This window comes from Falco cherrug, chromosome 6 (genome assembly GCF_023634085.1).
Source record: "Falco cherrug isolate bFalChe1 chromosome 6, bFalChe1.pri, whole genome shotgun sequence".
Lineage (NCBI taxonomy): Eukaryota > Metazoa > Chordata > Aves > Falconiformes > Falconidae > Falco > Falco cherrug.
Window position 1 is genome coordinate 6,952,162 of NC_073702.1, and position 27,019 is coordinate 6,979,180.

The 27,019-nt window shown below is 43.7% G+C and overlaps 2 protein-coding genes across 4 annotated transcripts in view; both read right to left on the reverse strand.

The window, feature by feature from the left end:
* The window catches only part of LOC102055858 (cytochrome b5 reductase 4), a 44,616-nt gene extending 37,823 nt beyond the window's left edge, over positions 1-6,793 (reverse strand). For 2 of the 3 annotated variants that reach the window (XM_055713956.1, XM_055713955.1), the window contains exons 1-3: positions 6,252-6,373; positions 4,836-4,989; positions 1,908-2,008 (exon numbers count right to left, since the gene is read on the reverse strand). In XM_055713956.1, the coding sequence (XP_055569931.1) occupies positions 1,908-2,008; positions 4,836-4,989; positions 6,252-6,326 (330 nt within the window). In that variant the 5' untranslated portion in view covers positions 6,327-6,373. Of the gene's footprint in view, positions 1-1,907; positions 2,009-4,835; positions 4,990-6,251; positions 6,374-6,678 lie in introns of those variants that run through there. The other variant, XM_055713957.1, reaches the window with a different exon arrangement.
* Positions 6,794-7,535: 742 nt separating this feature from the next.
* RIPPLY2 (ripply transcriptional repressor 2) lies at positions 7,536-10,069 on the reverse strand. Its single transcript, XM_055714243.1, is given in 5 exon segments — positions 7,536-7,832; positions 9,534-9,598; positions 9,749-9,972; positions 9,975-10,048; positions 10,050-10,069. Coding segments are annotated over 5 exon segments (549 nt in total). The 3' UTR covers positions 7,536-7,666.
* Positions 10,070-27,019: the final 16,950 nt, after the last annotated feature.

Here is a 27,019-nt window from a genome sequence, read left to right on the forward strand (position 1 = left end):
TTTTTTTTTAAACAGTCGCTGTTACATTGTTCAGTACTCATTTTTACTTCTATTCCAGATGGCACATAATTAAGTGAAAAAGTGATAATAGTTTTATTTATTCACTCTATGCTTTGCAGTATCTGAACATCATAACCTTGAGCTACGGAAAATATTTCAGAAAAGCATTTTTATGACATGTGCTACACAATTAGCAGAATAAAGACCTTGTCTTTACCACAAGGGTAATTAGTCTTGTTTAGATGCAACTGAAGGGATAAAGGAAACAAAGATAAAAGAACAGTGGTTTAGACACACAAACGCGTCCTACCAAGATGGCATATTTCTGTTTCTGTCTTAGTATCAGTGAATTATTTGGAAATTTTCGATTATTGAAAGTCAAACAAAGTGATGAAAAAAGCAACAGCTTTACAGATCAGAACTGGAAAACTTGCAGAGAAAATGGATAGCAGAAAAGCCAATTCTGATACGGCATCCACGATAACATCACAAGAAGAGAAAAGGAATCAAAGTGCTGCACAACAAATTTGAATGCTATCTAGAGATTTTAAAATAAAAAACTTAAACTGGACAATCCAAGGATAGGAGATAAAGAATCCCATCCACAAGTTGTAGTTTCCTCAACAGAGATAACAAAGTAATGAAGAAATTTTGAATGACAGTTAATTTTCCCAGAAATTTGACAAACACTAACAACGTACCAAACTCTTAAAGAGATCAATATCCAACAGACACAGAGTGCTAAAGCAGAGGGGATAACAAGAGAAATGTCTACAGAACAGGAAAGGCATGTGAACAAGAGTATTTTAAAGATCTGAACACTGCTTTCCATTCCCATGACAAAACAAACAAAAAATAGAATAAAATGTAGCAAGTATGTATCTCAACTTATTACCAACTTGACGGGCTTCCCCAAATACTCCTGATGTCAAGACTCCTGTTTCAGAGTACAATATACAATGATGCAGCCACAGAATTCCAGGCCAGAAGTTGATGCTGGATGAACTTTCAGGAGAGAAACCCCAAATTCCTTGAAACCAAAGAATTATGCCCAAATCCAGCACTCCATTTGTGAAAGGATTAACCAAAGACAAACTTAAAGCTAAAACTTCACCACATCTTTATTTACCTTGCTAAAAACATTTTTTGCGATTAAAGGCATAACATACTGTGATCCACAAACTGTAAAGAAGTAACAGATTTCCTTTCAGAAACAGAGGAGGTTTCTTTTCTGCTCTTTCTCCATTTCTCAGATGAGCCAAGGAGACTAAAGCAATGTCTCTTGCTAAAAACCACCAACTCAGTGAATCATCTTTTGCAGCATTAGGCTTGCAAGTGATTCCTTACAGAAAGCAGACCCTTTACTTTTCGAGTCTTTTCAAAATGTTTAAAAAAAATGGTAAACCAAGAAAAGACCAATCGTCATCTTGTGATTTGTTCACAACCAGTTAACGGCAGCTCCAGCATTTTTTCTTAGTACTTTGTTCACCGATAACGCAGCGGCCAAGTTACTACTACAAGCACTTTTCAAAAAGTGAAAGTTCTGAGAAGAAAATGCCTCTCAAATGGCAGCAATTAGTCCTCATAGTAATTTATTAAGAGGGCAGTATCTCAAGCTGTTGCTAGCTTTATTGCTATTTCTGCTAAAAAAATAGTAAAATAGTTCAATTGAAGCATCATTACAACAACACAAAGGGAAATTTTCATTATTGTCTTTTGGTACAAAGTTTAAACCACATGCCTCTTTCAGCACATGCCATTCTAAAAAGTAACTCATTGCCTTTCCTTAGACCTGGAAAAGTTCAAATGACTGTTTCCACTGGAATGCTCTAAAAATAATCAGAAAACATACATTTTTCAAAATACCTTTCAGTAAGCAAGTGTCGTTCATAGCTAGCTGTTCTCACCTGGTCAAAGAGATCTGTACCATCAGTTCCTGCTGCCTTCATTAGTTCATCCTCACCACCGGGATGATATTCCATGTACGGTGTGACATTATATACAAATCCTGTAGAAAATTAAATATAAAAACATATGAGCAGCATTTATATAACCACTACAACTGCCCCTATCTCCAAAACCATCAGAAAGTTTGGCTTATATTAAATGGTGCAATGGCAAACAGTAGGTATCATTGAAACAAACAGTATGACTTCAGAAAACCAGAAACATCAGTTATACAATTGTATAGAGCACAAGACACATCACATGGAGATGCCAATCCTACAATGCCACACCACTTGTCCCAGCGAACATCTGAGGAAACCTACAGGGTTAAGAGGTTAAAACTTCAAGCCTGAAGACAAACACGATGTACCCTAGCTAGGAGGTAAAAGAACCAGAGACTGGTTTAAAAGGAAACAAAAAATTGAGCCAGTTAGTGCACAGAATTGTTTTCACTCTCTCTTTAACTAAGTTACCACCCATCACCTACAGAATAAAATGCCTATGGGAATGAACTGTCTCCCATAAGGAAAAACTGCTGCCACAAGCAAAAAAACCTTCCGTACTTCAGATTCAGCAATATAAAAGACTTTATATAGCCTATGCTCGTTAGAGGTTCGCAATGCTGGTACCAAATTTGTCCCAGTAAAAGGGCTCAGCATTCTTTCTACATAAGTACTACTCTTAGTATTTCCAGGGACATAAAACAATGATTCTTAACAGGTCTGAAACTGATAAAGTCTAATTATTGTTGCTATGCAACCAGAGCAATTAGAGCCTGGAGAATGCAGCTATAAACAAATTTAACAGGACTACTGCAGACCTACCTAGCACAACATTTGAAGATATATAACATTATCAAAATAAGAAGCTACCACAAGTGGAAATGGGCCAGTGTTTTCATAAGCAGCTTCTAACACATTAAGTGTATGTTAATTACTTCACAAGGAGAGGTAGGCATTCAGCACTGAGCCGGGGTGGGGCGGGGAGGTGGGGGGTGAGACATACCTGGGACAATCCTAGCTGGTCAGAACAACCATCCCAGACAACAAAGGCAGGATCTTTGCATATCTTACTGACCTGATCATCTGATGGATGCATTCACTATGCCATCTTGTGTGCAGCACTGATTACTGCACACAGTAAAATACAAGTATCTACATAGTTAGGACCTCCTAAATATTAGTCATATGTTCAATTTACCATCAAACTTGCAGAGGCAAGAGTAATTTCATTTATATACCCTTCACACTTTTTTAAACTCCCTTGACAGTCCACTTATATATAAATTTGTGGCCTACGACAACATTGGTGATCATCATACTGGGGTTTTGAACAAAGTTTGCTTTTGTTCCTCCTTTACTTCACACTCCTCTCACCAATTTCTGCTCTTTCTTATAGTGACACAGTCTAACTACCAACACAGAGACCTCATTTAGCTTTTCCACAGTGGTGTTATTTTACTGCCTGTCCACGTATCAGGTCTACAGATACTCTTAACAGTATTCTCAGTTATGCTGTTTTTTTTCATCAGTAGTCCAAGAAAAAAGGAAAGAGATGGAAAAATGTAAAGACAGATACAGACACAGCATGATGGAATTCTTGTAAAAACCAACCTCAGAGATGCAGTCAAGGGGAATAAGAGATTAAAAACAAAACAGAAACATTTTTAAGCAGTGATTCTGTCTGCAGTAGTAATGTCCCTTTTTGAGAGAGAGAAAAGAACAGACCTCCACAGTAAAAAGCTTGCTTTAGCTTTCCTCCCACTATAGTTTTGCTAGCATGTGCAAAAGCAGCGCACAGAGCATTAACAATCCTATTATCTTCTTCAAAAGCCAGTACTGAATAACATTTTACCCTTACTTTCACCCTCATCCCCTTCAACACCCAATAAAAACGCAGTCACCCTCACAGAGAAATTCTTAACTTTCTTTTGCTGGAGTTCAGAGATGACATTACGTCAAATATTAATGCTGCTCCTTAACAGATCAGTTGCCACTAAATGAACCACTCTTCCTAGAGAAATGTCACAATAGCTCCTCTGATCTTCTTAGTCTGCTTCATAGAAGTGACGTTACCTCACAGCAAATTTAAGGCAATATTAATGTATTTTAGTTTCTGAATGATCAAACTAGAGAGCGAATATTTTACTGCTTTCTGCAGGACAACAAACTTCATTTTCAGCACTGCAAATACTCTTCTAGCCATGGCTACTGCTCCAAACCACCTCTCACACATTGTAAACTTATAACATATGATACTTCCAACTACTGAGCTAAAGTTCCATTAATACCATACATAGAATAGCTTAGTTACCACAGATATTTTTTATGCTAGATCGGGATTACAACTGTTCTATGCGGCCACTGCCACTTGCCTCAGTTTTATGAAGTAATATGTGGGCTTGCACACTTATTTCCCAAAGACCATTCTACGGGTTAAGTAACATTTTTAATATTTTTGTGTCTCTGGAAGCTTTACAGCAATCACTAAAAATGGTCAACTGCTAAGGATAATAAACTCTCCAAGACTGAGGAGTGTAAGTACATGACAACATTTTTAATGCCTTATTCTTGCTAAGCCCTTGTTATCTGAGGCATCACCTACAATCTTCTACTTTACATCTGCATATAGAAATAATAACATATGAGTAAAATATGCCCACTTGGAAGACTTCTTAAGAAAGGCTTGAAAGTAGAAAAAATATTGGTGACAAAATCTTTAAGAACAAAGTTGTGTCCAGTTATATTACACCTGCCCTAAACACAGAAGGCGCATAGTTTGTTCTGGCATGTGGGTTTTGTTGTTGTTGTTGTTGGTAGGTTTTTGTTGCTTCTCCTTTCAGTACAGAAGAGAGAAGCGAGGCTAGAAGCAATATCACAGCAACCAACCTCTTATACATATCCAGCAGTCCTCCTTTTTGTTGTGTTTAGCAAGCTCATCTTCGGTCACTTCAATTAGCCTCCCTTTTAAACCAGTCAAGTCCTTCCCACTTTTAGTTAGTCGAATCCAATCCATAAGACTCCTTCCTGGTTTTAAAGGTACCTGAAAAATAACAAATGTACAAACATTATTAAACACTAAAGGAAGAAAAGAGCGCTTCAATACACTTCTCCAAACTCCCTAGAAGGACTCAGACAAAAGAAGAAATAACACAACCTGTATTCTTTGCTGATATTTGGGAGCTTTACTCAGCAGTAAGGGTGCTTAAGGAAGCGTCCTATCTAGTAACCCAGACAAGGGTATTAATGAACATCAACAAACATTTAGATGACTCTTCCCAAAGCAAACTGCAGATACCAAGTGCTCCTGTGGTGGTAAAGAGTTTTTGTCAGCATCATTTGAGATACAGCCTAGAAACCTGTAAGCAACACAGAAGAGAGATTTGAAAATCGTGGCCAGATAGGACAAGGTAGGGAAGTTCACCTTCGCAGCACCCATAAAGACTTTCTGCAAGCCCTACAGCAACTGGAAATCTCATCCAGAGAAAGCTGGGACTGACGTCTTCCAGCTTACCAGGGATGTATTAGCCATAGCCAAAGCGAGATCTTCAGGGTGTCTAGTACCTTTCTTTTCAACATCACCACAGGCTGGGAATCCCTGTGACCCAAACTCTAACACCAGGGAAGAGGGTTAAAGAATCGCAGTCCTACAAAATCGCAGCAAAACCAGAAGCAAGACATCTAAAGAGCACATCGAACCATATTGTGTGATGCCACTTTAGCCTAAGTAGGCCTTTGCTTTCCGAGTGAGGTCTGCAGACACCAAATGCCCCCCAAACCACTCCAAAGACGAAACCCCAACACGTAAAACATAAACTGCATGCAACAATTTTCAGGCTGAAAGTCTCCGTCCCTGCACAGGAGGAACCCGAGACAGCCCAGGAGGGCAGCGCAGGAAGCGCCACCGCCACCACCACCTAAAAGGAGAAGCACGAAGCATTTTTGAGCGAGGCAGCGAAGTCAGCCCCTCGCCCGGCGGCCCTGCCGCAGCCGCCGCGGCCCCTCCGCGGTTGCTGGAGCCTGGGACCTTCCGAAGGAAGGGGCCAGAAGCACCCTTGCCCCTGGCCCCTGCCCCAGCCGCGGCCGGGAACCGCCGGCAAGCCGCGGCAGCTCCGCCGACAGCAAGCCAGGCCACGCAGCCGGCCGGAAAGAAGCGGCGAAAACGCTGACCCCCGCGGGCCGGGGCCCCGGCCTCACCCGCGCTCTCCACCCCCCCAAGCCGCAGCCACCGGCAGCCCCGCCGCGCTCCGAGCCGCGGCGCCGGGGAAGGCCCGGACCCCGCGGCGGCGGCCGAGCCGGCCCTACCTTGGCGCGGCCGCCCGCAGCCACCCGCTGCTGGGAGCCGGGCGCGGGGAAGGCCTGCGGCGGCACGTTCAGCATCCTGCCGGCCCGGGCCGCGGCCTGCGCCCCGGCGGGCGGGCGGAGCGCTCCGGCACAGGGCGCAGGCGCGGCGGCGGGCGGGGGCGGGCCCGGGCCGGGGCGCGGTGCGGCAGGGGCCTACCGTTGCCGGCCTACGGCTAGCGGCCCGGCCGCGTCGCCTGGCGGGGGGGTCTCGGTGGAACCCCCCGGGACTAGGCGTCCCTGCTGGCACACCTCGGGGCCTGGGGGTCCCGGCGCGGGGCGGGGGCGGGCTGCCCCGGGGCAGCGCGGGCGGGCGTTGAGGAGAGCGCGCCGCGCCCCGCGCCCGGCCTCCCCGGGGAGCTGTCTTCCCTGGCACTAAGGCCGGGTTTACCTGCAGGTGTCCCAGCGCCAGGCACGGTGCTCCAGCGTTATCCCGGCGGGCACAGCCGGCCGCTGCCACCCGCGCTGCCAGGGAAGAGCGGCGGCGAGCGGGGCCCGCGCCTCCTGCCGCGTCCCCCGGGAGCGGGCGTGGGGGCAGCCGCGCCGGGGGCTGCGGGCACGGAGCCAGCCCCGCCCGAGCAGCGCACACCCCCCAGCATCGGCCAGGGCTGCCCCGGGCAGAAGCCCTGGCGTTTGAATTAACGTTTTGCATTTTTTTTTTGTTGTTTGTTTTTATCTTTAGAGGGTTTGGCCTGCATGATGATTCATACCAAACTTCAGTTATCAAAACTAAACGCACCATCAAACTGACTCACGTTAGACCTTTTTCCTCATGTCTACTGTACAAGCAAAACTGACAGGTTCCACACTGTATTTATATAGAACAGTGTAGCTCATGTACATCAGAGCACCTGAGTGACACAAGTGAAACCCCTTCTTTAAAAGCAAAAACCAGAGTAAAACTTGGACCCTTCTCTCCATCCGGAAGACAGCTGTATCATTTCTCTTTCCATGTTTGAAACTGTTGTAATAGCTGGCATAACATTGGGGTACTTAGTCTGATGATTCCTTGATACGCTTCCAGAGGGAGCCTACCAAATCACAGTAAAAATGCTTTCCTTGTGTCCTCCAACCTTTGAGAAAGTCACATAACCACAGAGCCCTTTAAAACAAGGCATCCATGCTCTGCTCCTAGAATTTATATTTTATATATAAATATATATAATAAGACCTGAAGTTAAAAAATACCAATGAATACTGTCCCTGCCTATAGCAGGACAGGAAAAGAACAAAGGGAAAAGGCTCAGATGAAATTACAAGACATTTCAGTTTTATTAAGAATAATTTACATACAAATAAATTATCTTTAAAAATACTATAATATATTTTTATAATAAGTTTAATTTAAGTCTTAGAAATTGCATTGCCCTTTGCTGCAATCAGCAATCTGATTCTGTTCTTGAATCTTGTTCCAGATCATCTTCATCATCTTCGCTATCAGAGTCTTCATAAAAGGAGATTGTAGCTTGGACTGGGAAGTTCTTCAGAAGTGCTTCAGCTTCCTGATATAAATAATCATAGCACCTTGATTTGGGCCAAAATAGTCTGAAACAAGTACACAATAGGTTTGCTTATTGCTATTACATAGTCTGCTTGGAGGCTGACAGACAAGAAACAGCAGTGAAATTCTGTTAAGACAAGCATCCTACAAAGCTCTTCCTCACATGCTCAAGTGCTAAACCACTTTCTACATTTAAATAGGAAAGAAAATATTCTCCGAATTCTGTATTTTCTTCTGAATATATAAAGATGCACAAAGTGCCAGTTTTGCAGCACAACTACTCTAATCTGAAACTTCCCACTATGGTACCTTGTTAACAGTATTACGTGGGGATCTGATCCAAGTACTGCCCCCATTGGAACTATTCCTGGGGAACATAATGGGCGTCAAACAGGATCCCCAATATACTTTGAGTTCATTTTGTTACTGAATGTCCCCAGCCTAGGTAGTTGTTTACAGTGCCGTGAGACAAATCTCAAAGTGAAGGGAATGATTAAGGCCTGGGGGGAATCAGACCTTGATATTTCACCCATCTTTCCAAGAAGAATCATCTAACAGATTGTGTTGTACCTGGAAATTAACATAAAAAATTGCTGATAATAACACAGCAAGGGCTATCAGCTAGTGACACATTATACTGTAATTACTGTTAATATACTCCACCGTTCCCGTTCCTTTTCATCTAGCATCCTCTTTTGCTTACAGTTTTGAAAGTAGCTGAAGAAACAGACAGTAGAAGCTCCAAGAGCTAAGAGACTAACAACTTGCAACATAATAAAACACTGATTACAGATTGTTTATAATAGAAATACATTAAGAAACAGAACTAGATTGTTTTCTAGAGATTGCAAGTAGTGCTTCCTAGGCTACTGTTTAACTGTACTGTAAAAGAACACTGCTTCTTTTGCAGCACAAAGTAACTGACACTTGCTTTATAACATGTCTCCATTCCCAGTGTTCCCTGCAACATTCTCTAAGAAATTGTAAAGACTGACATCACTGACTGCTCCGGTGCTTTGGCATGAGGGAGTCTGTGCATCAGCCTAGATTTGGGAGAAAGCTGCATCCCGTCTGGAACAACTACCCATGCAATTACTTCAAGCGCCTTGCAACACCTACTAGTACTTCTGAACATAGACTCTCCTGCAGATGCAACCATAGTTATTTTATTTGCTTTTCAGAAATGACAGTGCAGGTACTACCATTAGTTTCACCATTAAAACAGTAGCTACACCAGTATTTTCTTCGGCAACGCTGGCTTGGTCAGCCCATGCCCGCTCCTCCTGCCACACTTTTCCATGCCTGCCCCTGCTTCCCAGCACACTGGAGGCTCGCACAGCAAAGCAGCCTAGGAGCCACAACCTCCCCAAACTCCCCTTCCTTTTTTAATTCTGAGCATGGGAATGAGCAGCAAGGTGCTCCAGCCAACACTGCCACCACACACACACAAAGAAAAACAACAAGAAAAAAACCCACCCAACACACCACAAAACAAAACAACAACAAAAAACCACAAACAAACACCCCACCCAACACCTTAACAGTGCGATATGCCCAAGTCCCACACCACAGAAGCATTTCAACGTCTCAAAGGTCTGGTAAACCCGCAAGTCGCGGCCCGGTTTGCCCAGGGACCCGCCAGCTCAGCAGCGCTCACTCCGAGGCACTTTCCCACCTACAGACACGTTATGGGTGGGAACAAGCGGGGCGGGGGGGAGCGCGGGGCCCGGCGGCGGCGTTGTTACCTGACGGGGTGCGTGTACTGCGCCAGCTTCCGGGGGGCTCCGGCCGGCCCGCGGGGGCTGTGAGGCTGTGGGGAGAGAGCAGAGGTCAGCCCGCCGGCACGGGCACGGCACACGGCACGGGGGGCCCACCCGAGCAGCCGCCGCCCCGCCGGCGCTGCCTGGGCGCTACGGCGGCACTGCCGGCGGCAGGCGCTGCGCCGCGCCGCCCCACTCACCGCCGCGGGGCCGCTCGGCCGGGCCGCCTCGCCCGGCGCGGGCACCCAGGGTCTCCAGAAGGGCGCGGGCCTGCGGGCCGAGGGCAGGGCCGTGAGGGCAGGGCCGGGCCGCGCCCCGCACCGGGGCGAGCGGGAGAGGGGCGAGCAGCCCCGGGGGGGCAGCGCCGCCGAGGGCGGGCGGGGGCCGCCGCGCCCCGTCCTGCCGCCCTCCATCCTCCGCCGGTCGCGGCCGCTCGCCTGGCCCTACCCGCCCCGGGCCCGCAGGCTTTTATAGCCGGCGGCGGCCGCTGCGCGCCACGGCGCCCACCTCCCCCGGCTCATTTGCCAGCGCCATCAGCAAAAAGGCTCCGCGCGAAGGCGCCGCTGTGTAAACACGGGGTGCGGACGCGTGCAAGCCCCAAATGGCCGGGGGGGGATGTGGCGGGTCGGTGTTAATCGCACTTGAGCCGACACATGGCAGCTGCCGGGCGGGGGGCTCCCTGTGGGAACGGGGCGGGGGGCGCGGGGCGAGGCGAGGGGAGGCAGCCCCGGGGACGTGCCCGGCCGCTCTCCCGCCCCGGCGGCGGGGGTCAGGCCGCCCCAAGCGCGGCGTTTCGTTGTTAAATCCCCGTTAGCCGCCCCCTCCGGCGGCACGGCGTGCGGGGAGGCAGAGCCACCGCCGGGCACGGCCCGCGGGCGTAGGGATGCGGGCGGCAGGGACCCCGCGGCACAAGGGCATGTCACCCTGGGGTGGGGGACATAGCGACCTTCCTTAGGGGGGTGCTCGTTTCGGAGCGCGCCACCTCCCAACGCTCTCCGTGCCGTGTTCCCCTCGAGATAAGACTGCTTCCCTAGCATAATGGCTGGGGTTTTGTTTGCTGGTTTTTGTTTGGGGTTTTTTTTGTGTGTGTTTTTGGTTGGTTGTTGGGGTTTTTTTTGTTTATTTTGTTGTTTGTTGTTTTCTTTTTAAAGGTATTTTTACCTAGGAGTCGTGCTGCCAGCATCAGATGCTGTTGCTACAGGTGGAAGGTTTCGTGCCAAAGTCATCCGTTTCCACGTTCCCCAGCACCATGGGAGCTCTTTTTGGTTTGGGTTGTTTCGGGTTTTTTTCTCTCTCTTCTTTCGGAGATTGCAGTCGCTGATGCATGTGATGGGGATGGAAACAGTGATTGTATATAAGAGTAGTAAACAGTAATAATATCAGCTCTGGGGAGGCTAGGAGGTTGGTGGGATAGAGCTGCCCTAGATGCTGAAGGAGGGCTTCAAACCCACGTAATCTTTTGTCTCTTTAAAGACTCATATTACTGAGGCACCATGAAGACTGAGGCACTGTACTCTTTGAAATAATATTTTTTTCCTTTTTTGAGCATAGCCATAAGGAGTGTGTCTGCCTCAGCACTGCCCAAGAACACCTGCAGATAGGTTACTGGTGTCTTCTCCACAGGATCTTCAGCACAATCCATTTCACTAAATAGTGTCAGCAGTACCAGTTGTAAAAAAATTTTTACATGTTAGAAGCTATTTGGGAATGTAATCAGATTAATAGCATTAGATTAATAGCATTTTTTTTTTTCAGATCTTTAAGTCAAAACCAGATGTAGACTGAATTGCCTTTCTGAAGAAAAGCAACCTCTTTCTTTGGAAGAGAAATAGGTGGAAGAGTGCATGCATTTAGGCTTGCACACGCTGTTAAGCATACACTCCAGCTTCGTCAGTGGATGTATTGTCATTTTTGAAGTTTCTGCCGCTTCATCACTTGAAAAAAATTGATAATTAGGACTTTAATAGTTATTAAAGGAAAATGTATTTCACAGTGAAAAGCCCGATTTAGTAGGACATTAGGGTTAAGCCAAATGGTTAAAAGAGTAAGATTTCCAGAGTAATTTTACTACACTGTGATGCTTGTAGCTGTTTGCGGTTTTTTCCTACCTCATTTTCACTGTGGCCTACAGTTAGATTAATTAAAATCAGGGTGAACAAAAGGCTCAGACTCCCAGTAAATAGTCATCTTACAGTTAAGAAATGGAGAATAGAGCCAAGTAGCTTGTGCAATAAGCTGAGTTCTATCATAAGCAAAATTGTATCTCTTTTTCCTTTGTTTCCAAATGGCTATTGTGAAACCTTGTCAGATGAGGTAAAGCGTAAAACAGATGTTTAAAAGCTGTCTGATGGTAGATTCTTCTTTTGCCTAAATGAAGTGAGAGCAATAATTTTTGTAGTTGGTATTTCTCTTTTGAGAAATATAACACAGGCTGTGTAGAAAAAAAAAATAGAAGCTAGGTTTGTTACCTAAAAAAGAAAAGCAGAAACATCCTCCATCACATTAGTAGTTACACAGGGCTAAGAGAACAGAACAGCTTTATCTGTTTGATAAAGCATAAAACCGAGTTTCAACATCTACAGTAAAAGCAAAAAAGAAGGGGTGCCTGTAGCTCAGGATTCTTTTCAGTACCTGTCTGAAATGAGAAAAATGGCCTAGGGAGAAAGTGTGATTTACCCATTAGAGAGCAAACTGAAACAGAGGTGTTGAAAGGATAAGGAGAAAATAATGACTAACAGCTGTTGTTCCCCTGCATATTTTCACACTATATGACTCTTCTTGGCTTTACAGTTTAGTAATACGGTTCTGTTTATTGAGAGAAATACAAATGTCTGTCTTTGCAATAATAACTTGTTATCATTGATGCCATAAAAATCCCCCCAAAATCCCTAACATTTTGCCATCTTCCCACTGGCCTTGAAACATAGGCTAGAAATCGTTAGATCAAGGCTAGAAGATTCTTTGGTAGGGCTGTCTTGTCTTTTTCAGTTTGTGCATAGAGCAAGAGTAGCACTAACTGTTACCATCCGAGCCACAGTGTAATTGTGCTAAAACCTTTGTAGGCAGGAGCTACATACAGCTGCTGAGCAAATACTTGGTCAAACAGGAGTGATGGAACACACTTAAAACTGTTTTTTTACCTATAGTAGTGAAAAGCATAGTTCTGAATTCAGCATAAAGTCTGATAGAGGCAGTTCCCTCATGCATTCTTGACTCATCTAATTAAAATGGTGTTCTCCTTTCTGTACCTCAGTTCCTGCTTTTTTTGTATTTCAGCTTTTAAAAAAGCAGTGTAACTCCTGAGCGGAAGGTTGTTATTGGTTGTACATAAATAACTAGACTGCCTTTAGTAAAGCAAGGCTGGATTCAAGATCTAATACACTGTGCTTTAAATATTATAGTGAAATTAAACTGAAATATGATTTGCTCTCTTACGCAATAATAAAAATACCTAGGCATTCCATCAATTCTCAGCTTCTTGAAAATTTCTCTCAAGATCATTCTTTTTTTAAATTTCCTTATACCACATTCCAAGCAGGTCATAGCTGGCAGTTTACAGGGTTCAACTCTGTTTAGCCACAGTTTGATTTTTATAGAAATTTTTGTATAATTGCAGTTGAAAAATTTCAAATGCATTACAAATATTTCTTGTACAGTCACTCTGGATTTACAGCAGTAGAACCAAAACCCGGTTTTGTTTTCTCAGAATATATACCAAGCAGTATTTATCCAGAATGAAAGTACTTCACTTGGTTTGATTTAGATTGATTAAAAGTGCTTTTGTGGCTTTCTGCAGTATGACAACTCGAAATGTGATGCACTGTTAATAGGATACGCAGAAGAGCAAACACAGAAGTCTGTGCAGATTGGAGTGTGCTAGTATAAACAAAGAAGGTGTTCACAAATGGTTTAGAGCTAAATTTGACAAGACAGTGCTAATCACACATGGACATGGGAATATCTGGACAGAGGACACTCAGCTGGCTTCATATTAGCCTCTCTGAAGGCAGTGACAACTCTCACTTATTAGTAAAACAGGGACATTTTGTGAAAATTTGCGTGAGTTAATACAGGGAGAGAACTGGATTGGTCTTGTTAGGACTTTGTTTTAGTGAGAAAGGCAAGGTCAGACGTGGAACTGCGCCTCTGCTTACTGAGACTGGACTGAGGAAACTGCTTAACAGACAAAATTTGATCTTGAGTATTTTCTAGCCTACCTTCATCTTGATGCTTCCAATTTTGGCCACACTTTAGGGCTGGGTTTTGGAAATTAAGCGTATGCCTGGCTTTTCCATACAGATACTGACTGTACATGCGTACGTTGCTTATTTATGTTTGGTTTATTAGCCCATAAATGGGTCGGGGTTTTGCCAGTAAGTGCAGAGTTTGCATAGGAGATTTATGTGCACAGCTTTGGTAGAGGTTCATCTGTGTGCAATTATAATCACTTTACTGGAAACTTTGCAGTCATGTCTTTATGAGGCATCAAGCATTTTTTAGTTGTGTTATGATATTTAGGGCATTTTTTTCTGTTATAATTTGAATGTAAAACATCAGTTTGTAAAGAACAAAGAACAAAGATGGTTTTATCAACCTCCATCCTCACCATTATTTATTTTTTATACAGTATTTTCAATATCACCAATGTACCTGAAAGTGGGCTTGGCTCAACATTTCCACAACATGAATTTTTTTGTCAGTAAATAATATGTGATCCAAATTAAGTCCTAAGAAATAAAATAAATACAAATTAATTTTCCTTATGGGGGAAAAAAAAAAAAAAAGGAACAGAGCTTAATCAGCAGATTGGTCTATTCACATTACCAATGGCTATAAAACTACTGCTCTGGCTAATAAAGACCATGCTTGTCCTATTGCTGTTGTGTGTTTTTTCCATCTTATCTATATACAAAAATGCAGCATATATTCAGTGTAATTCCACTTAACCCAAGTGCCTGGTGTTTCCTACAGAGGAGTACGTTTGAAGTCCTAAGGATGGAATGCTCTTTCGTGGAGACATCCCACTTCTCACCATCTCTCTGGATTTTGACTAGGCTGTCACAGTATTAGCCAACATTCTTTCATTTTATGGAGAAAATTATTCTTCCCTTTCCTGTATTCAAGTGGACATGAAGGGTTGCAGGAACACTGGAAGGAAAACTCTTTGAAAAGGAGGGCTGCATTTCCAGGAAAGCACGTGTCCTTTTGCCCTCTTTGTGCTATTGGGAACCTAGTTGCTGGTGACTTAGGGTTGGAGGGTTCAACAGCAAAGATGCACAGCTTTACAGTCCGCTCTGTCACTGAGGCTGAAAACCTCCACCTTTCCCAGACTGATCTCGGCCCTGATGTCATTACAAACTTTGTGGTCACGTGAGCATGTTGGGGTGATCGTTGGCATCTGCTGGGGAATAAGCAATGCATTTGTGTTTGTGTGCGTGGTACATGCACACCTGCTCGAGGCCCCTGCACATCCATGTGGCAAGGTGTTGGGCTTCTGCATTTCCCTCCCCCATTGCACTCCGTTCCCAGGCCCAGGCTGGCAAATGGTAAAGGATAACATATCCACATGGGGAAGCGACACATTAAGGGACTGAGAATGTGTAATGGGATCAGCCACCGGCTACAGGGATCTTTTAAAAAATAGGAATATAATTTGCTGTTGAGTTATGGGCACTTCAAATTCTGTGCAGATAAGGAACGGAGACATCAGTGCTAAACACCAATCTTGTAACTCTTTTTAATAGAATGGAAGTCAGTGAAACACTGATACATCATTAATGCTGGGGCTCAGCAGAAGCGTCTGGCTGGCTCAGCATAATGCAGCATAATGTCACAGCGTTTGCTGCAGTTGGAGCGCGTGGCACTGCAGCGTGGCACTGGCAGGGTTTGCCCCCTTGCCTCTAAAAAGAAGTGAGAGGCAGCCAAATGAAATGAAGTCACTGTTGCTCAACAGCTATTGACAGGAGAGATGAAGAAATTAGATAGTCATTGGAATGTCCTGATCCGACTCCTCTGGTAATACAGTCCCTTAGCAGTGATCTCTCCTCTTGCAACGTTCCATCCAATTAACTGTTTCTTCAGATTTATTGCTTTCCTGGCTAAAAAGATAGCCATGGAAGCAGAGTGGTGGTTTTTCAATTTCTCCTGTGTCTCTAAGACATCAGCACAGCATCAGGTCTCAAAAAGGATGCATGCCGCTAAGCTGGTGATGTATATAGTGCAGCATTTAACATCTAGCAGGAGGGAATGAATTCCAAGAACCAGTGATGTGCGAGCTGTACCTCTGACAAACAAGCACCTGAGAAAGGCAACGTGAGTCCTAATGACAGCAGTGGCAGCGCTGAGGAGTACACACAGTACACTCGTACCGCACTGCGGGGATGTCAGAGCTCTTACACAGGCGCCAGGAGACAAGCGCTGACAGAGACCACCTAGCCCTGTGGTTCCTCCCTGGCTTCTGGTGACGGATGTTTGAAAGCTGCAAATTCCATTATGATGGAATTTCAGTACTTCTTCATTGCATGTTCGCATCCCAGTGATCCTTAACAGTAGCATTGAACACAGGGAATATGGAGCTTGGTGTATGGGCTGGTAGTCTGCCTGTCTTAATGAAGCTGCAGATACATGACAGGGGTACCAGAGGTAAATATTGGTGCCGCTTATTTTTAAGGCTGCCTGTCAGTACCCTTAAAAATCACAATTTACATTGCTTATAGCTTTCCAGATTTTTTTTTTTTTTTTTTTTTTTTTTTACTAAATTTTCCCATAGTAGATTTATTCAGGCTTAGTTTTTGGGGAAACTATGATCTAAATAAGATGGCTCAAACTTCATTGAACCATTTCCAAGAATGAGGGAGAAATGGTAGAGACATCATCTTGCAACATAAAAAACTTACAGTGCCTTTTTTGAGGAGGAGTTTAACAAGTACAGGAGCACTGCATGGTTTTGGACCATGAAGTTTGCTATTGCACCAGGTTTTTGCCTTTTGTTTTTTTCTCTGAAAATCCACTCATATTCAGCCAGTTTCCAGGTCTATAAAAATGATAGTTTGAGTGGCTCACTGAAATGACTTTGAAGAGTTTACTTACTAAATTCCTCGAAGAATTAAATCTGCCTAGGGCTTATTTCACCCAGAACTGACCAAGGCTATCCTTGCAACATAAGTTTTGTGTTGCTGGAGGCTGGGGTAGGTTTTGAAGCAAGTTCTCCAAACTGGGAGGCGCTTGCTCTTCTTCTGCTCTCTTCCACTTCCTTTGCATGGCTCAAACACTTGGGCTGCAGAAAGAGGAGGGTGACAGAAAGATGAGGAGGAGGAGGAGGAGGAGGAGGAGGAGGGGAAGAAGTGGACAAGTGCTGTGGGGGCACACACACACTGGGAAGTGGGGCTGAGGTGGCGGTTTGTGGGATACTGAGAATCAGGACTAGAAATGATGTTCAGTGGAGGCAGTAGGGAGGTTTAATTAGCCCAGTGGAAGACTAAGCCTGGAAAAGGAGATGAAGAGGAACTCGGTCTGCAGCCTCTCTTGTCTCCATTCCTCTGCTTACAAGAAAAAGACCTTTTTTTTTTTTTTTTACTTGAAGCAAGCAGCAATACATTGCTTAGGAACCATGGCAGACACCAGTCCCCAGCCATTGCACCTGCAGCCAGGCATGGTGGCTGCTGGAGGACACCACCTGATCACTTGGGCAGACAGGTGGCCCAGAGTGTGGGCTGATGTAGTTGATTACATCCTGGCCTGCGAGACCTATGCCCACACCAGTGGCCTCTGCAAAGGCCCCGGGGCTCTGGGAGACCCTCTCCCCTCCTGCCCATCTGTGGCAGCTTGCACCCAGAGGTTTCACAGTACACCTGTCCCCTCACAGGGGAATACAACCATTCTGGTAGTGGTGGACCTGTTTGCCAAGGCAGCTCGATTTTTCACCTTCAAGGTGTTACCTGTGGCCCTGTTGACTGCCTGACTTCCTACCACGTTTTCCCGTGACATGGCCTCCCACACTGTATCATTACTGATCAGGGGAGCCTGTTCACAGATTTTGGAAGGAGCTTGTGGGCTTCTTTTAAGGCCAACTCACCTCTCCTACTCACACCACCCCCATCCCACAGACAGACCGACAGAGACAGTGAGATCCTGGAGCAAACCCCCCAGGGTCACAGCAACTTCTTCCATGTGAAGTGGGTCACCCTTCCCTCTCCAGCATGCTCCCATACCTGCATGGCAGAGCCTGTTGGTGCACCTAGAGCCCTGAAACTGGAACCAGGCTGGGTGTGGAGAGAGGTGAGGAGAAAAGGAGACCCGTGTGTGCTGAGCCCAGGGGACAAATGGACTAGGGCTTGAGCTCACGAGCGACATTGTGTCCGGCTGATCAAAGAGCTTAAGTCCTGGGGAGGCATCCTGGAGGAGCTTGCTCCAGTAGATGTGGGGAAAGATGTGGGGAGAACAGACCGTGTTTGAACAAGGAGACTGGATCCAATTCCCTAACGGGCAGTGGAGAACAGGAGGAGGGAAGGAGCAGGACAAGTCACCAAGGAGTGAGGCTGCAGAGGCAAAGCAAGAACGGCTAGAAAAGGAGCTGGAAAAAGAAAGCACTGAGCATGGGAAGAACAATTTGGACTGGAAAAGAGGAATGTCGTGATGCCAGAGAAGAATAGGTTCTGTGTTAAGGGTGAAAGATAGATGGGAAGAGAAACTGGAAGAGAGAAATAGCACTAACAGGATAAGAAGAATGGGGTAAAGGACTGAGGACAGGAAGAGGTCTAAGTGCTGACAAATGGGGAAAAGACTGGGAAAACAAAGGGCGTGAGACAGGTTCTTCCTAATGAATGACATCGGGCCTGGATGTCTTGGTCTCAGAGGCAGTCTGGAGAGAGGCCTGTAGAGCGGAGTCTGGGACCTGTAAGTAAGAAGTGAGATGAAGAGCTAAAACTGGGAAGAGACATGACTAAAATATTAATACATTTGAGGGGAAGGGAGAGAAGCAGCAAGTCTGGAAAAGAATAGGTATAGTAGTTGTGGGCCCAGTGTCCGTGTGCTTCCCAAAGCCTTGGGGGCTTTCCACGGACCTTGGGAGACCCTACCACAGCAAAGCCTGAGAGAGCTGCTGGCAAGGTTCCATCACCACCTAGGGAGGCTCCAGGCTGGTACTCTGTTAGTTCAAGTAACAGGAGCCTGCATCGCAGACCTGACATTTTCTTATCTAGGTACTACTATTGCATTACCTGACGATTTTTTGCCCCCTCAGTCGTTCTGTTTGCATTTGTATAAACATAGGAATTCACCTGCAGACTGTGATGGGGAATACTTTTTAACACCACAAAGTCTATCACTCAAAAATCCCGAAACTTTTGGAGGGAAAAAAAAAAAATTGGTGAGGTTCACATGTGAGTTATGTCTCATCCAATTTAAGTGTTCAATGGTTAAACATTACGTCTAACAGCTAAGATCTAAGTGTAAAACATCTAAGTCTAAGACAGTGAATTCAGGATGCCATTAGATAGGAATCTTCAGAGGACAACTGATTTCATCCTAAGATGAGTTGTCTGTCTGAAATGTACAGGGCAGGCAAGACGACAAAGTCTGTGGCACAGTCTATGACTCTCTACTGACTCTAAAAGATGACTGCTTTAACTTAGAAACGTTTAGCTGAACTAGTTTAGCTTGAAAATAGCTTTTAGGTGTCTCAGGCTGGGTGATGTGAATCCCAACGTGTTTCTATATTTGTGTGTCTGATACAAGAGTCTGCAGTACGATTTGTAGAAGTGTTTACATCCAGCCCTCCCAGGGTTTGAAGTGCAAATTCCCCCTTGCATTTGTGTGTCCTAAATAGGTTGGACACTATGGATCTAAGGCTTATGACAGCAGCTGAAATTAATGAGAATCATGCCTCATAATTCAAGGCTATGGAAAAACAAGATCATCATTATCTCAAACTGGCCAGCCAGGTTTAAAGAGCCTTTTTAACATTAGGATGTGTCCTTAATTACCTATGTATAAAATGGCAGCAGTAGTAAGGCACGCCCAATCCTTAAAGGCCCTGTGAACTTTGTTCATTTATTCTTGCAGCCACCATGGTTACTGGCACTGCAGAAAACCCATCAGAGCAGCATTTTGAAATCCGGTCTGTAAGTTTTTGCTATGCAAGAAAACCGTTGGAGCGTGCAGGCTGTACAGAGAACAAATGATATATTGAACAGCAATTCAATACATTGTCATCACCTATTCTGGGCACTGCGAGGGGGAAGGAGCTTGTGAAAAACAGAAGATGGTGATGCCATTGACTGCCTTAATGCGTATACGCACGTGAACTGAATCTGTGTAGACAACGATGATTCTGGTATTTTTCTAACTTCTTGGTGCTCACTATCACAGTCTTAATAATGTTGTTTTGACACATGATTGTCTGTGAGTGTGAGACAATTGTGTCTGTGGTTTATTCCATCTGGAGATTTTGCCTCAGATCCTCCCCTTTTTAATTTCCCTCAAAAACTTCTGTGCATGTCTTTATATGCCCCACCTTAATATTCGAGATATTAGAGTATCCACAATAAAATATATGAAAATATTCAATATATTTTATATTGGGTGATAAACTAGGAGGTGAAATGTTTGGTTTTGATATAAATATATGTATATACCAATTACTACAGGGAAAATTTCTAAAGTAGATAATAGCAAATTTTCTCTGACGGGCATAAATTTGTCATTTCCAAAGAATCCAAAGACCACTATCACAATGTTTTTAAAGCTGCATCCTCAATATTTTTATCAGCTTCCTCTACTCAGCATTTTATTTATTTATTTCCTCTCTGACCTGCAGCACAGTCTCATTATCACACATTGCATTCTTGTACATCCTAGCATTCACGATACAAAGTACAGAATAGCAAATCATTGTGATATCACATTATTGGAAATTTTCTTGTCTCATTTTTTAAATTTTCTCCTGATGGATTTTCTTCATTAGCGCCCTTTAAGAACTCCACAGATCTCATTTTCCAAGTTACTGATGTGGCTTTACTCCGTGGAACAGAAGTCTCCAAATAATTAGTATTTTGTTAGTGGGCCAAGTATCTCACTGGCCTCCAGGCATTGCTGGAGCATAAGTATAAAAAAAAAGTCTGAATTTTTTCCATTACATTTACCTCCTGTCTTCTTAAACTGGTTCTTTCACCAAAATATCAGTTCATATCACACACTTTTTGTTGTTGTTGTTGTTATTGAAATACTTTATGGCTGTACTAGGCATTGTAAATTCTTGCCTTTTGGTTTTCCTTACCTTCAAAGACCATATATTTATATCTATATCTATATTTATGTTTATACTGTGAAAAAACATTCTATATAAAATATATATAATATAGATCTATTCTTACCATCTCATAACACGTATATATATATTATATAGATAAATACTGTGAATACATATATGGTATGTTTATTTTTATATATATATATATATGAAATACATACTAAATTAACTTTTACCTGAACTTATATGACCTAGTTGGAAACTGACACATAACAAATCTAAACATTGTTATATATCTCTTCCTAAGTATGTAAGTTTTGACAAATATATATTTTTTAAAATAGTGCTGCTACTAAGAAGAAACGACTTAAAATGCAAAGTATGTTCAGAGGGTTTTCCAGATGAAATGCAGAGCTCATCATGGAAATGATTGCCTTGGGTATTCATTATCTCAGCACTGCAAGAGATCATTCATATTGTCTGTGACATTAGTGTTCAGCAAATGCTCCAAAATAAAATGTTGTCTGACATGTGCACCAAGTAGGTTTTTGCCTGAAATAAATATTTTAAGTAAATTGAAACATATATATTTGATGGTGGGTTTAATTATTTACTGTTTTTCTTAGAGAGGATTCAGAGGACATGAATAGAGAGTGCTAGGCATAATTTGTACAAATACTAAGTGAACGCTCTGTTAAAGCAATTTCTATACATATACATTCTTAAGTGCCTTGTTGAAACAGTCTTTTTCTTTGAATTTGGACCCATATTAGTAACAGATAAAAACCAGGGCTATGTAGTAACTGCAGAATAGTTGAGGACTTCATTTCCTGGTGCATTTTTTGCCTTTCTCAGAAAAAAACCCTCATGTTGACTGGCAGCACTTTGGCGATCTAGAAGGGATTCAATGGCCTCAAAAGGAAATACGGTTTTAAAGCCTGCCCTGACTCCTTCTGAAACCTGCGGTGACTTTACTTTGAACCACAAGGGAGTTGTATCGATTCTCAGCAGATGCCGCAGTGCCAATAAACACCTTCCCACTGGAGGGAGGGAGAGAAAGCATGTCTTGACATTGCAAGACCTGGGCCTGCTCAACCAGACAAAGAGAAAACACCATCTTCTGAGGATCCATCCTTTCATTTCAGTTCTTCAAAGAACTGTAGAGCTGAGATGCTATTCACAAGATTGCTTATATACATGAGCAAGGGAACAGTGGAAGAGCTGTGCTTTTTTCTCCCCACACTGAGGCCAAGAAAAAAATTGTTTGAAGAAAAACCGATGGAGTTTTTCTAAAGAGGTTACTATTTTTCTTCCCTTTCCTGCTGCAGCCTGTGTTCTTTCTCACTGCTCTCTTTCTGTGGCAGGAGAGCAGGTGCAAGGCAGACGCTTTGGCAGATAAAGATGTTCCAGTACTATAATTATAATCAACATTTCTGTGTAAAATACCCAAGGGTTTCTGCATGCACAACACACATAGGAAGTTTCACACAGAGTTTTCAGCTCCTTGCTCTCAGTCATCATATCATAAATGCTAATAGCTTTAATCTTCTGGAGAATTCCAGATTTGGGGGGTGTGGTGTGGGGTGTCTGTAGGTAATATGCCTGAGAAGTACTGGCTTGACCAGGCTTAAACCTCCCTTGCATCCAAGATGCCCTTGGCATAGTGGAATGAGAGAGGAAGCACTGGGAATGCTCTGCAAAGACTTGTATCGATGAACAGCCTCAGCCTCCCCAGCACATCCTTTATGTGTGTGTGTGAGGCTGATGGTGGAGAAAGAGCAGAGGCACGCATGGCATAAGGCTTTGTTATTTCATGGGCTTTACCTGGACATGGGATTCCCTATCACAGGCCAAGCAGCAGGACAAATCTGGACAGATGTCAAGGACAGAAAGGAGCAGCAGTGTAAGCTTTCTGGGAGCGCTCCCTGGAGAAGGAGGATGTGGGTTTTGCATCCTCCTCTGTGCTACACGTGCAAACGATAGTGACAGTCGGGGTCACGGCTTTCTGAGTCAGACACAAGAAATTAGCTCAGTTTAATAGCACACCTCAGTGATCACTGGAACTGAGGGTATAATTTTCAATAAATCATTTACTTCAAAAGGTTAATCTCTGTGTGCGCAAGTGTGCGTGTTCCTTTATTTTCATATGACTGAGAACAGGCTGAGAAATACTTGAATATTGTTTATTTTAAAAAATGCATCTCTGTTTTTAATAAATTTGGTTTTGAAGTTCCTCCTAACCATACTGAGCTGTGTCGAGGAAGTCTGTCAGCAAGACGGACAGACTCATCACACCTCTCTGCTCTCTTTGTTGAATTGGACTGCTATGATCAAGTTTCCCCTTGAGGACGTTACACACATTCATAATAATCAGTTAAGATTTCTGTTCCCTGAATATCTCCAGTACTATCTTTGTTTACATAAACCGGCATTCTGGCAAACAGAATAAAGGCAAACACAGCCCCCAGCTTTCAAGGTGGAGTGGAAGGAGCCTCCTAACACTCAAGATGCAAAAACATATTGTAGGAGCGTTTTTAAATGGAGGACTGAGGACAAGGCGACAGGTGCAGGAGAGCATGCCAGTTGGACTAACTCATTATGAAAAGAGTGAAATTAAAAACACCCTGCGTGCCTGAGAGAAGACGACAAAATCCAGATAGGAAACAATCAAGATCAGTGCAAACAATCCAAAGAAAATAGGCCATACAAAAAGCAATTAGATCAATATACCACATAAAAGCACTCTGTGGGACTGCTGGGAGTCTAAGGATGGAGATTAGTGAACTGGAACATTTAATTTTAAAAGTTTGCAATAGTAGGCATCTGCTAGAAAATAATCAATGGGATACTGTAATAGAGTAGAGTACAAATATATCTGAATAACAGAGAAGATTACACCATTAGAGAGAGGAGCAGTAGCAGTTGTTAAGAGAAAGCTAAGTTTCAAATTAGTAACAACGAAAATATGCTGTAAAATCCATTTGGGTTGAAATTCCCTATCCAAGAAGGAGCAGTAGTGAAACACCTGTTGTCCTGTACTCGGAGGTCAGACCAGCCTATCTAGAAGACAGCCCACCCCATCCCGAGACAGGGCTCCACATAGGTGGAACCAGCCCCCCTCTGCAAGTGCCCATCCCTCCCTGCTGACAACGAGCTCAGGAGCCTGCCTGGCAAGCTCTGAGAAAATGTTTGCCTGTTCAGCGGGTAAAGTTAAGCATGTAAATTCACCTGATGGTCAAGGCTGTGGTGCTAGTGACTTGACTGGTGACAACAGCTGCAAAACACCCTCAGATTAAAGGCTACAAAGGTTGGGTAGGTGCAGTGGGAGACTTCAGCTGTCTGCAGGGGCATTAGGAAATGTTCAGAGCATGGTATTATTTGGACATGACAGTTGTAGACAGTTTTACTTCTTGGCCTAACTAGTCAGTTGATCCGCAAGAGGAAAAGCCGCTCTAGGTTTAATCCTGAGAAGTCTGCAGGAGCTATTTCCACATAGGACTACAGAGGAATAACTCTGTAGCAACGAGCCCGAGGTACTCAAATCCAGTATCCCTGCAAAAATGGAAAAGGCATCAACATCCCAAGTTCAGGGAGGGAGCTGCTTACAAATGGTGAAGTTAGTCAAATGTTAATGACAAGAGTCATAAAAGAATGAAGAAAAGGTAAATGTTTTATATGTGAAGAAGTAAGCATGGCTTGTAAAGGTTGAAGTCACGTTTCACCAATGCACTAGACCTTGTTTAAGGTATCAACAACTCATTAAGTGAAGATATCAAAATGAAACAAACCCCATAATTATACCACCCTGTGAGCCATTGGTGAAACTGTCTCTTGAGTATTGCGTGGACTTTGCTCCACTGATAAAATATAACTAGAAAAGATACAGAAAGGCAGCAATTAGAATCAGAGACTGGAAACAGTGCCGGGGCAAGGGGACTAAACATTATAGGACTCTTCAGCTTAGAAAAAAGGTGACATAAAGAATTATATTGCATCTCTGCAAATTATTAACGATACAGAGATAGTGAACAGCTATTTCTCATAACCCAAGATCTAGAAGCATCGTATGAAGTTGCATATAGCAGGCTTAAAGTTAACAGAATATGCTTTTTCATACATTGTGTAAATAAGCTGAGAAACTCATTGCCACAAGGTGCCATACAGACCAAAAGCATAGAGAAGTTTTAAAAAGTATCAGACATAGATAAGGCAGATACATTCCATCCTTTTCAGCATGCACTGTCAGAATCGTGCCTGGACAGGCGCCCTACCTAGCCAGGGGTAGCTGCTATTATATTCTGACCAAAGTAATTTAAAAGTTGGAGGAAAACCCAAGTTATTATTTTCTCCACTTCTACACGTCAGATAATAACCTTTGATTATTGCAAACTGGGCTGGATTCCAAGTGATAATTTCCAGACGAACAGCTCCAGCTAAGTTATCATATCCCAGGGGCTTTCATTTGTAAGTGGAAAATAAACATGAATACCAAGTCTTCCTTAACTGAATGAAGCACAGCAACCCCCTGTCTGGTTATTTCAATGAGGATAAACATCTTTAATTCATATGAAATATATCCCTCTCAATGCACAGCTCAATTATTTTCACCTTCGCATTCTTCTGTTATAGTGAGAATTTGGTAAGAAAAAATGTTAACAGTAATAGAGTTATTTTCAGACTGATACTTCCCCTCGTTGCAGTTGGTTACTCAGAAAACATGGAAAATGTGGTTGTGCTTATCTGCCTTTTTCTGATGGCTCAGTGCATTCTGTGACTTGTCTTGAGACACCATGAGGCAGGAGTGATAAATTTAATTAAGCTCCTTAAGCAACAGTGTTCTGACTCAGTAAACATTAACACTTCCCATTATGCCTGAGCAAACACAAAGATCTGGTCTCAGCTTGGGAATAGCTCAGAGTGCTAATACAAACAACACAGCTTCAGCTATTTTTACAAATGGTCCTGCAAGTTTTTCTAGCAAGTGTTGATCACGCTTCTTACTTAGGAAGGAGTGGAGTGGAATGACTTGTGTGACTACATGAAATCATTTCTTTGGGATAAGGAGGGGGATCTATGCTGAGAAGCTTCTAAATGGTCCTCCCATAATTAAACCAAACCAAACCAAACCAAACCAAACCAAACCAAACCAAACCAAACCAAACCAAACCAAACCAAACCAAACCAAACCAAACCAAACCAAACCAAACCAAACCAAACCAAACCAAACCAAACCAAACCAAACCAAACCAAAACCAAACCAAACCAAACCAAACCAAAACAAAACAAACCAAACCAAACCAAAACAAAACAAAACAAGACCCACAATGAAACCCAGCTCCCTGAGTAACTAGAACTTAAGTCTGCAGATATTTCCCAATGACAGGGAGTAGCTTGGATTTTTTGCAGACCCCCTGCCACAGTCTGGAGGAGTTCGAGTTACTTTTGTCCAAGTTTGTATCCCCCCAATCTACCTTTTACACAGATATGTAAAAGGCACACGTACACAGGCATGTGCATCGTTATAAATGAGTTTGTATATTGACCAACAGGGGCCAACACTAGCAGAGCAGCGTTTCCTAGAAATTTCAGGTGGCCTTATCAGCACAGGGATTGCATCTCTGTGCCAGTCCAATCACTTGCTCACACTGCCCCAGCAGACCCTCCTCCCCATCTGAGGGGCTGTGTAACACTCCACTCTTCAGAATTCACTTTATTTGTGTTGGTTTTTGAACCGCTGACTGGTGTTTGAGGTGGGCAGTTGGGGGCACAGGGGAACCATGTGCAGGAATTGCCCATGCTGATGCTGTGGAAGTGCCATATGATCGCACAGGTTTGGAGCTGATGGGTCTCTTGGGAAAGGAGGGCTCTGCTCAGGGCGTACTCAGAGGAACGGCATTGCAGCCATCAACTCTTCAACTCGTTCACAAGAAGGGGGATTTGAAAACAACGATGCGATAGAGCAATGGCTTACCAGTGGCAGCACAGCTGAGGTCCTGTGGGTCTGCTGGAGGATCTGTGATGCTTCCCTAGGGGTTTTGGGTAAGGTAGCTTTGGAGCACTGCGGGGATCTGTGCCTTGCGCGCTGGCCCAGTGATGCATCAGAAATGCAATAATTTGAACTTGGAGTTAATGAGACTGAGCAATGAAGTTGGATCTTGTTTCTCTTTGTAATTAAGCCATGTTTAATCTCAGCAGTGAAAATATGGTAAAATGGGATTTTTGT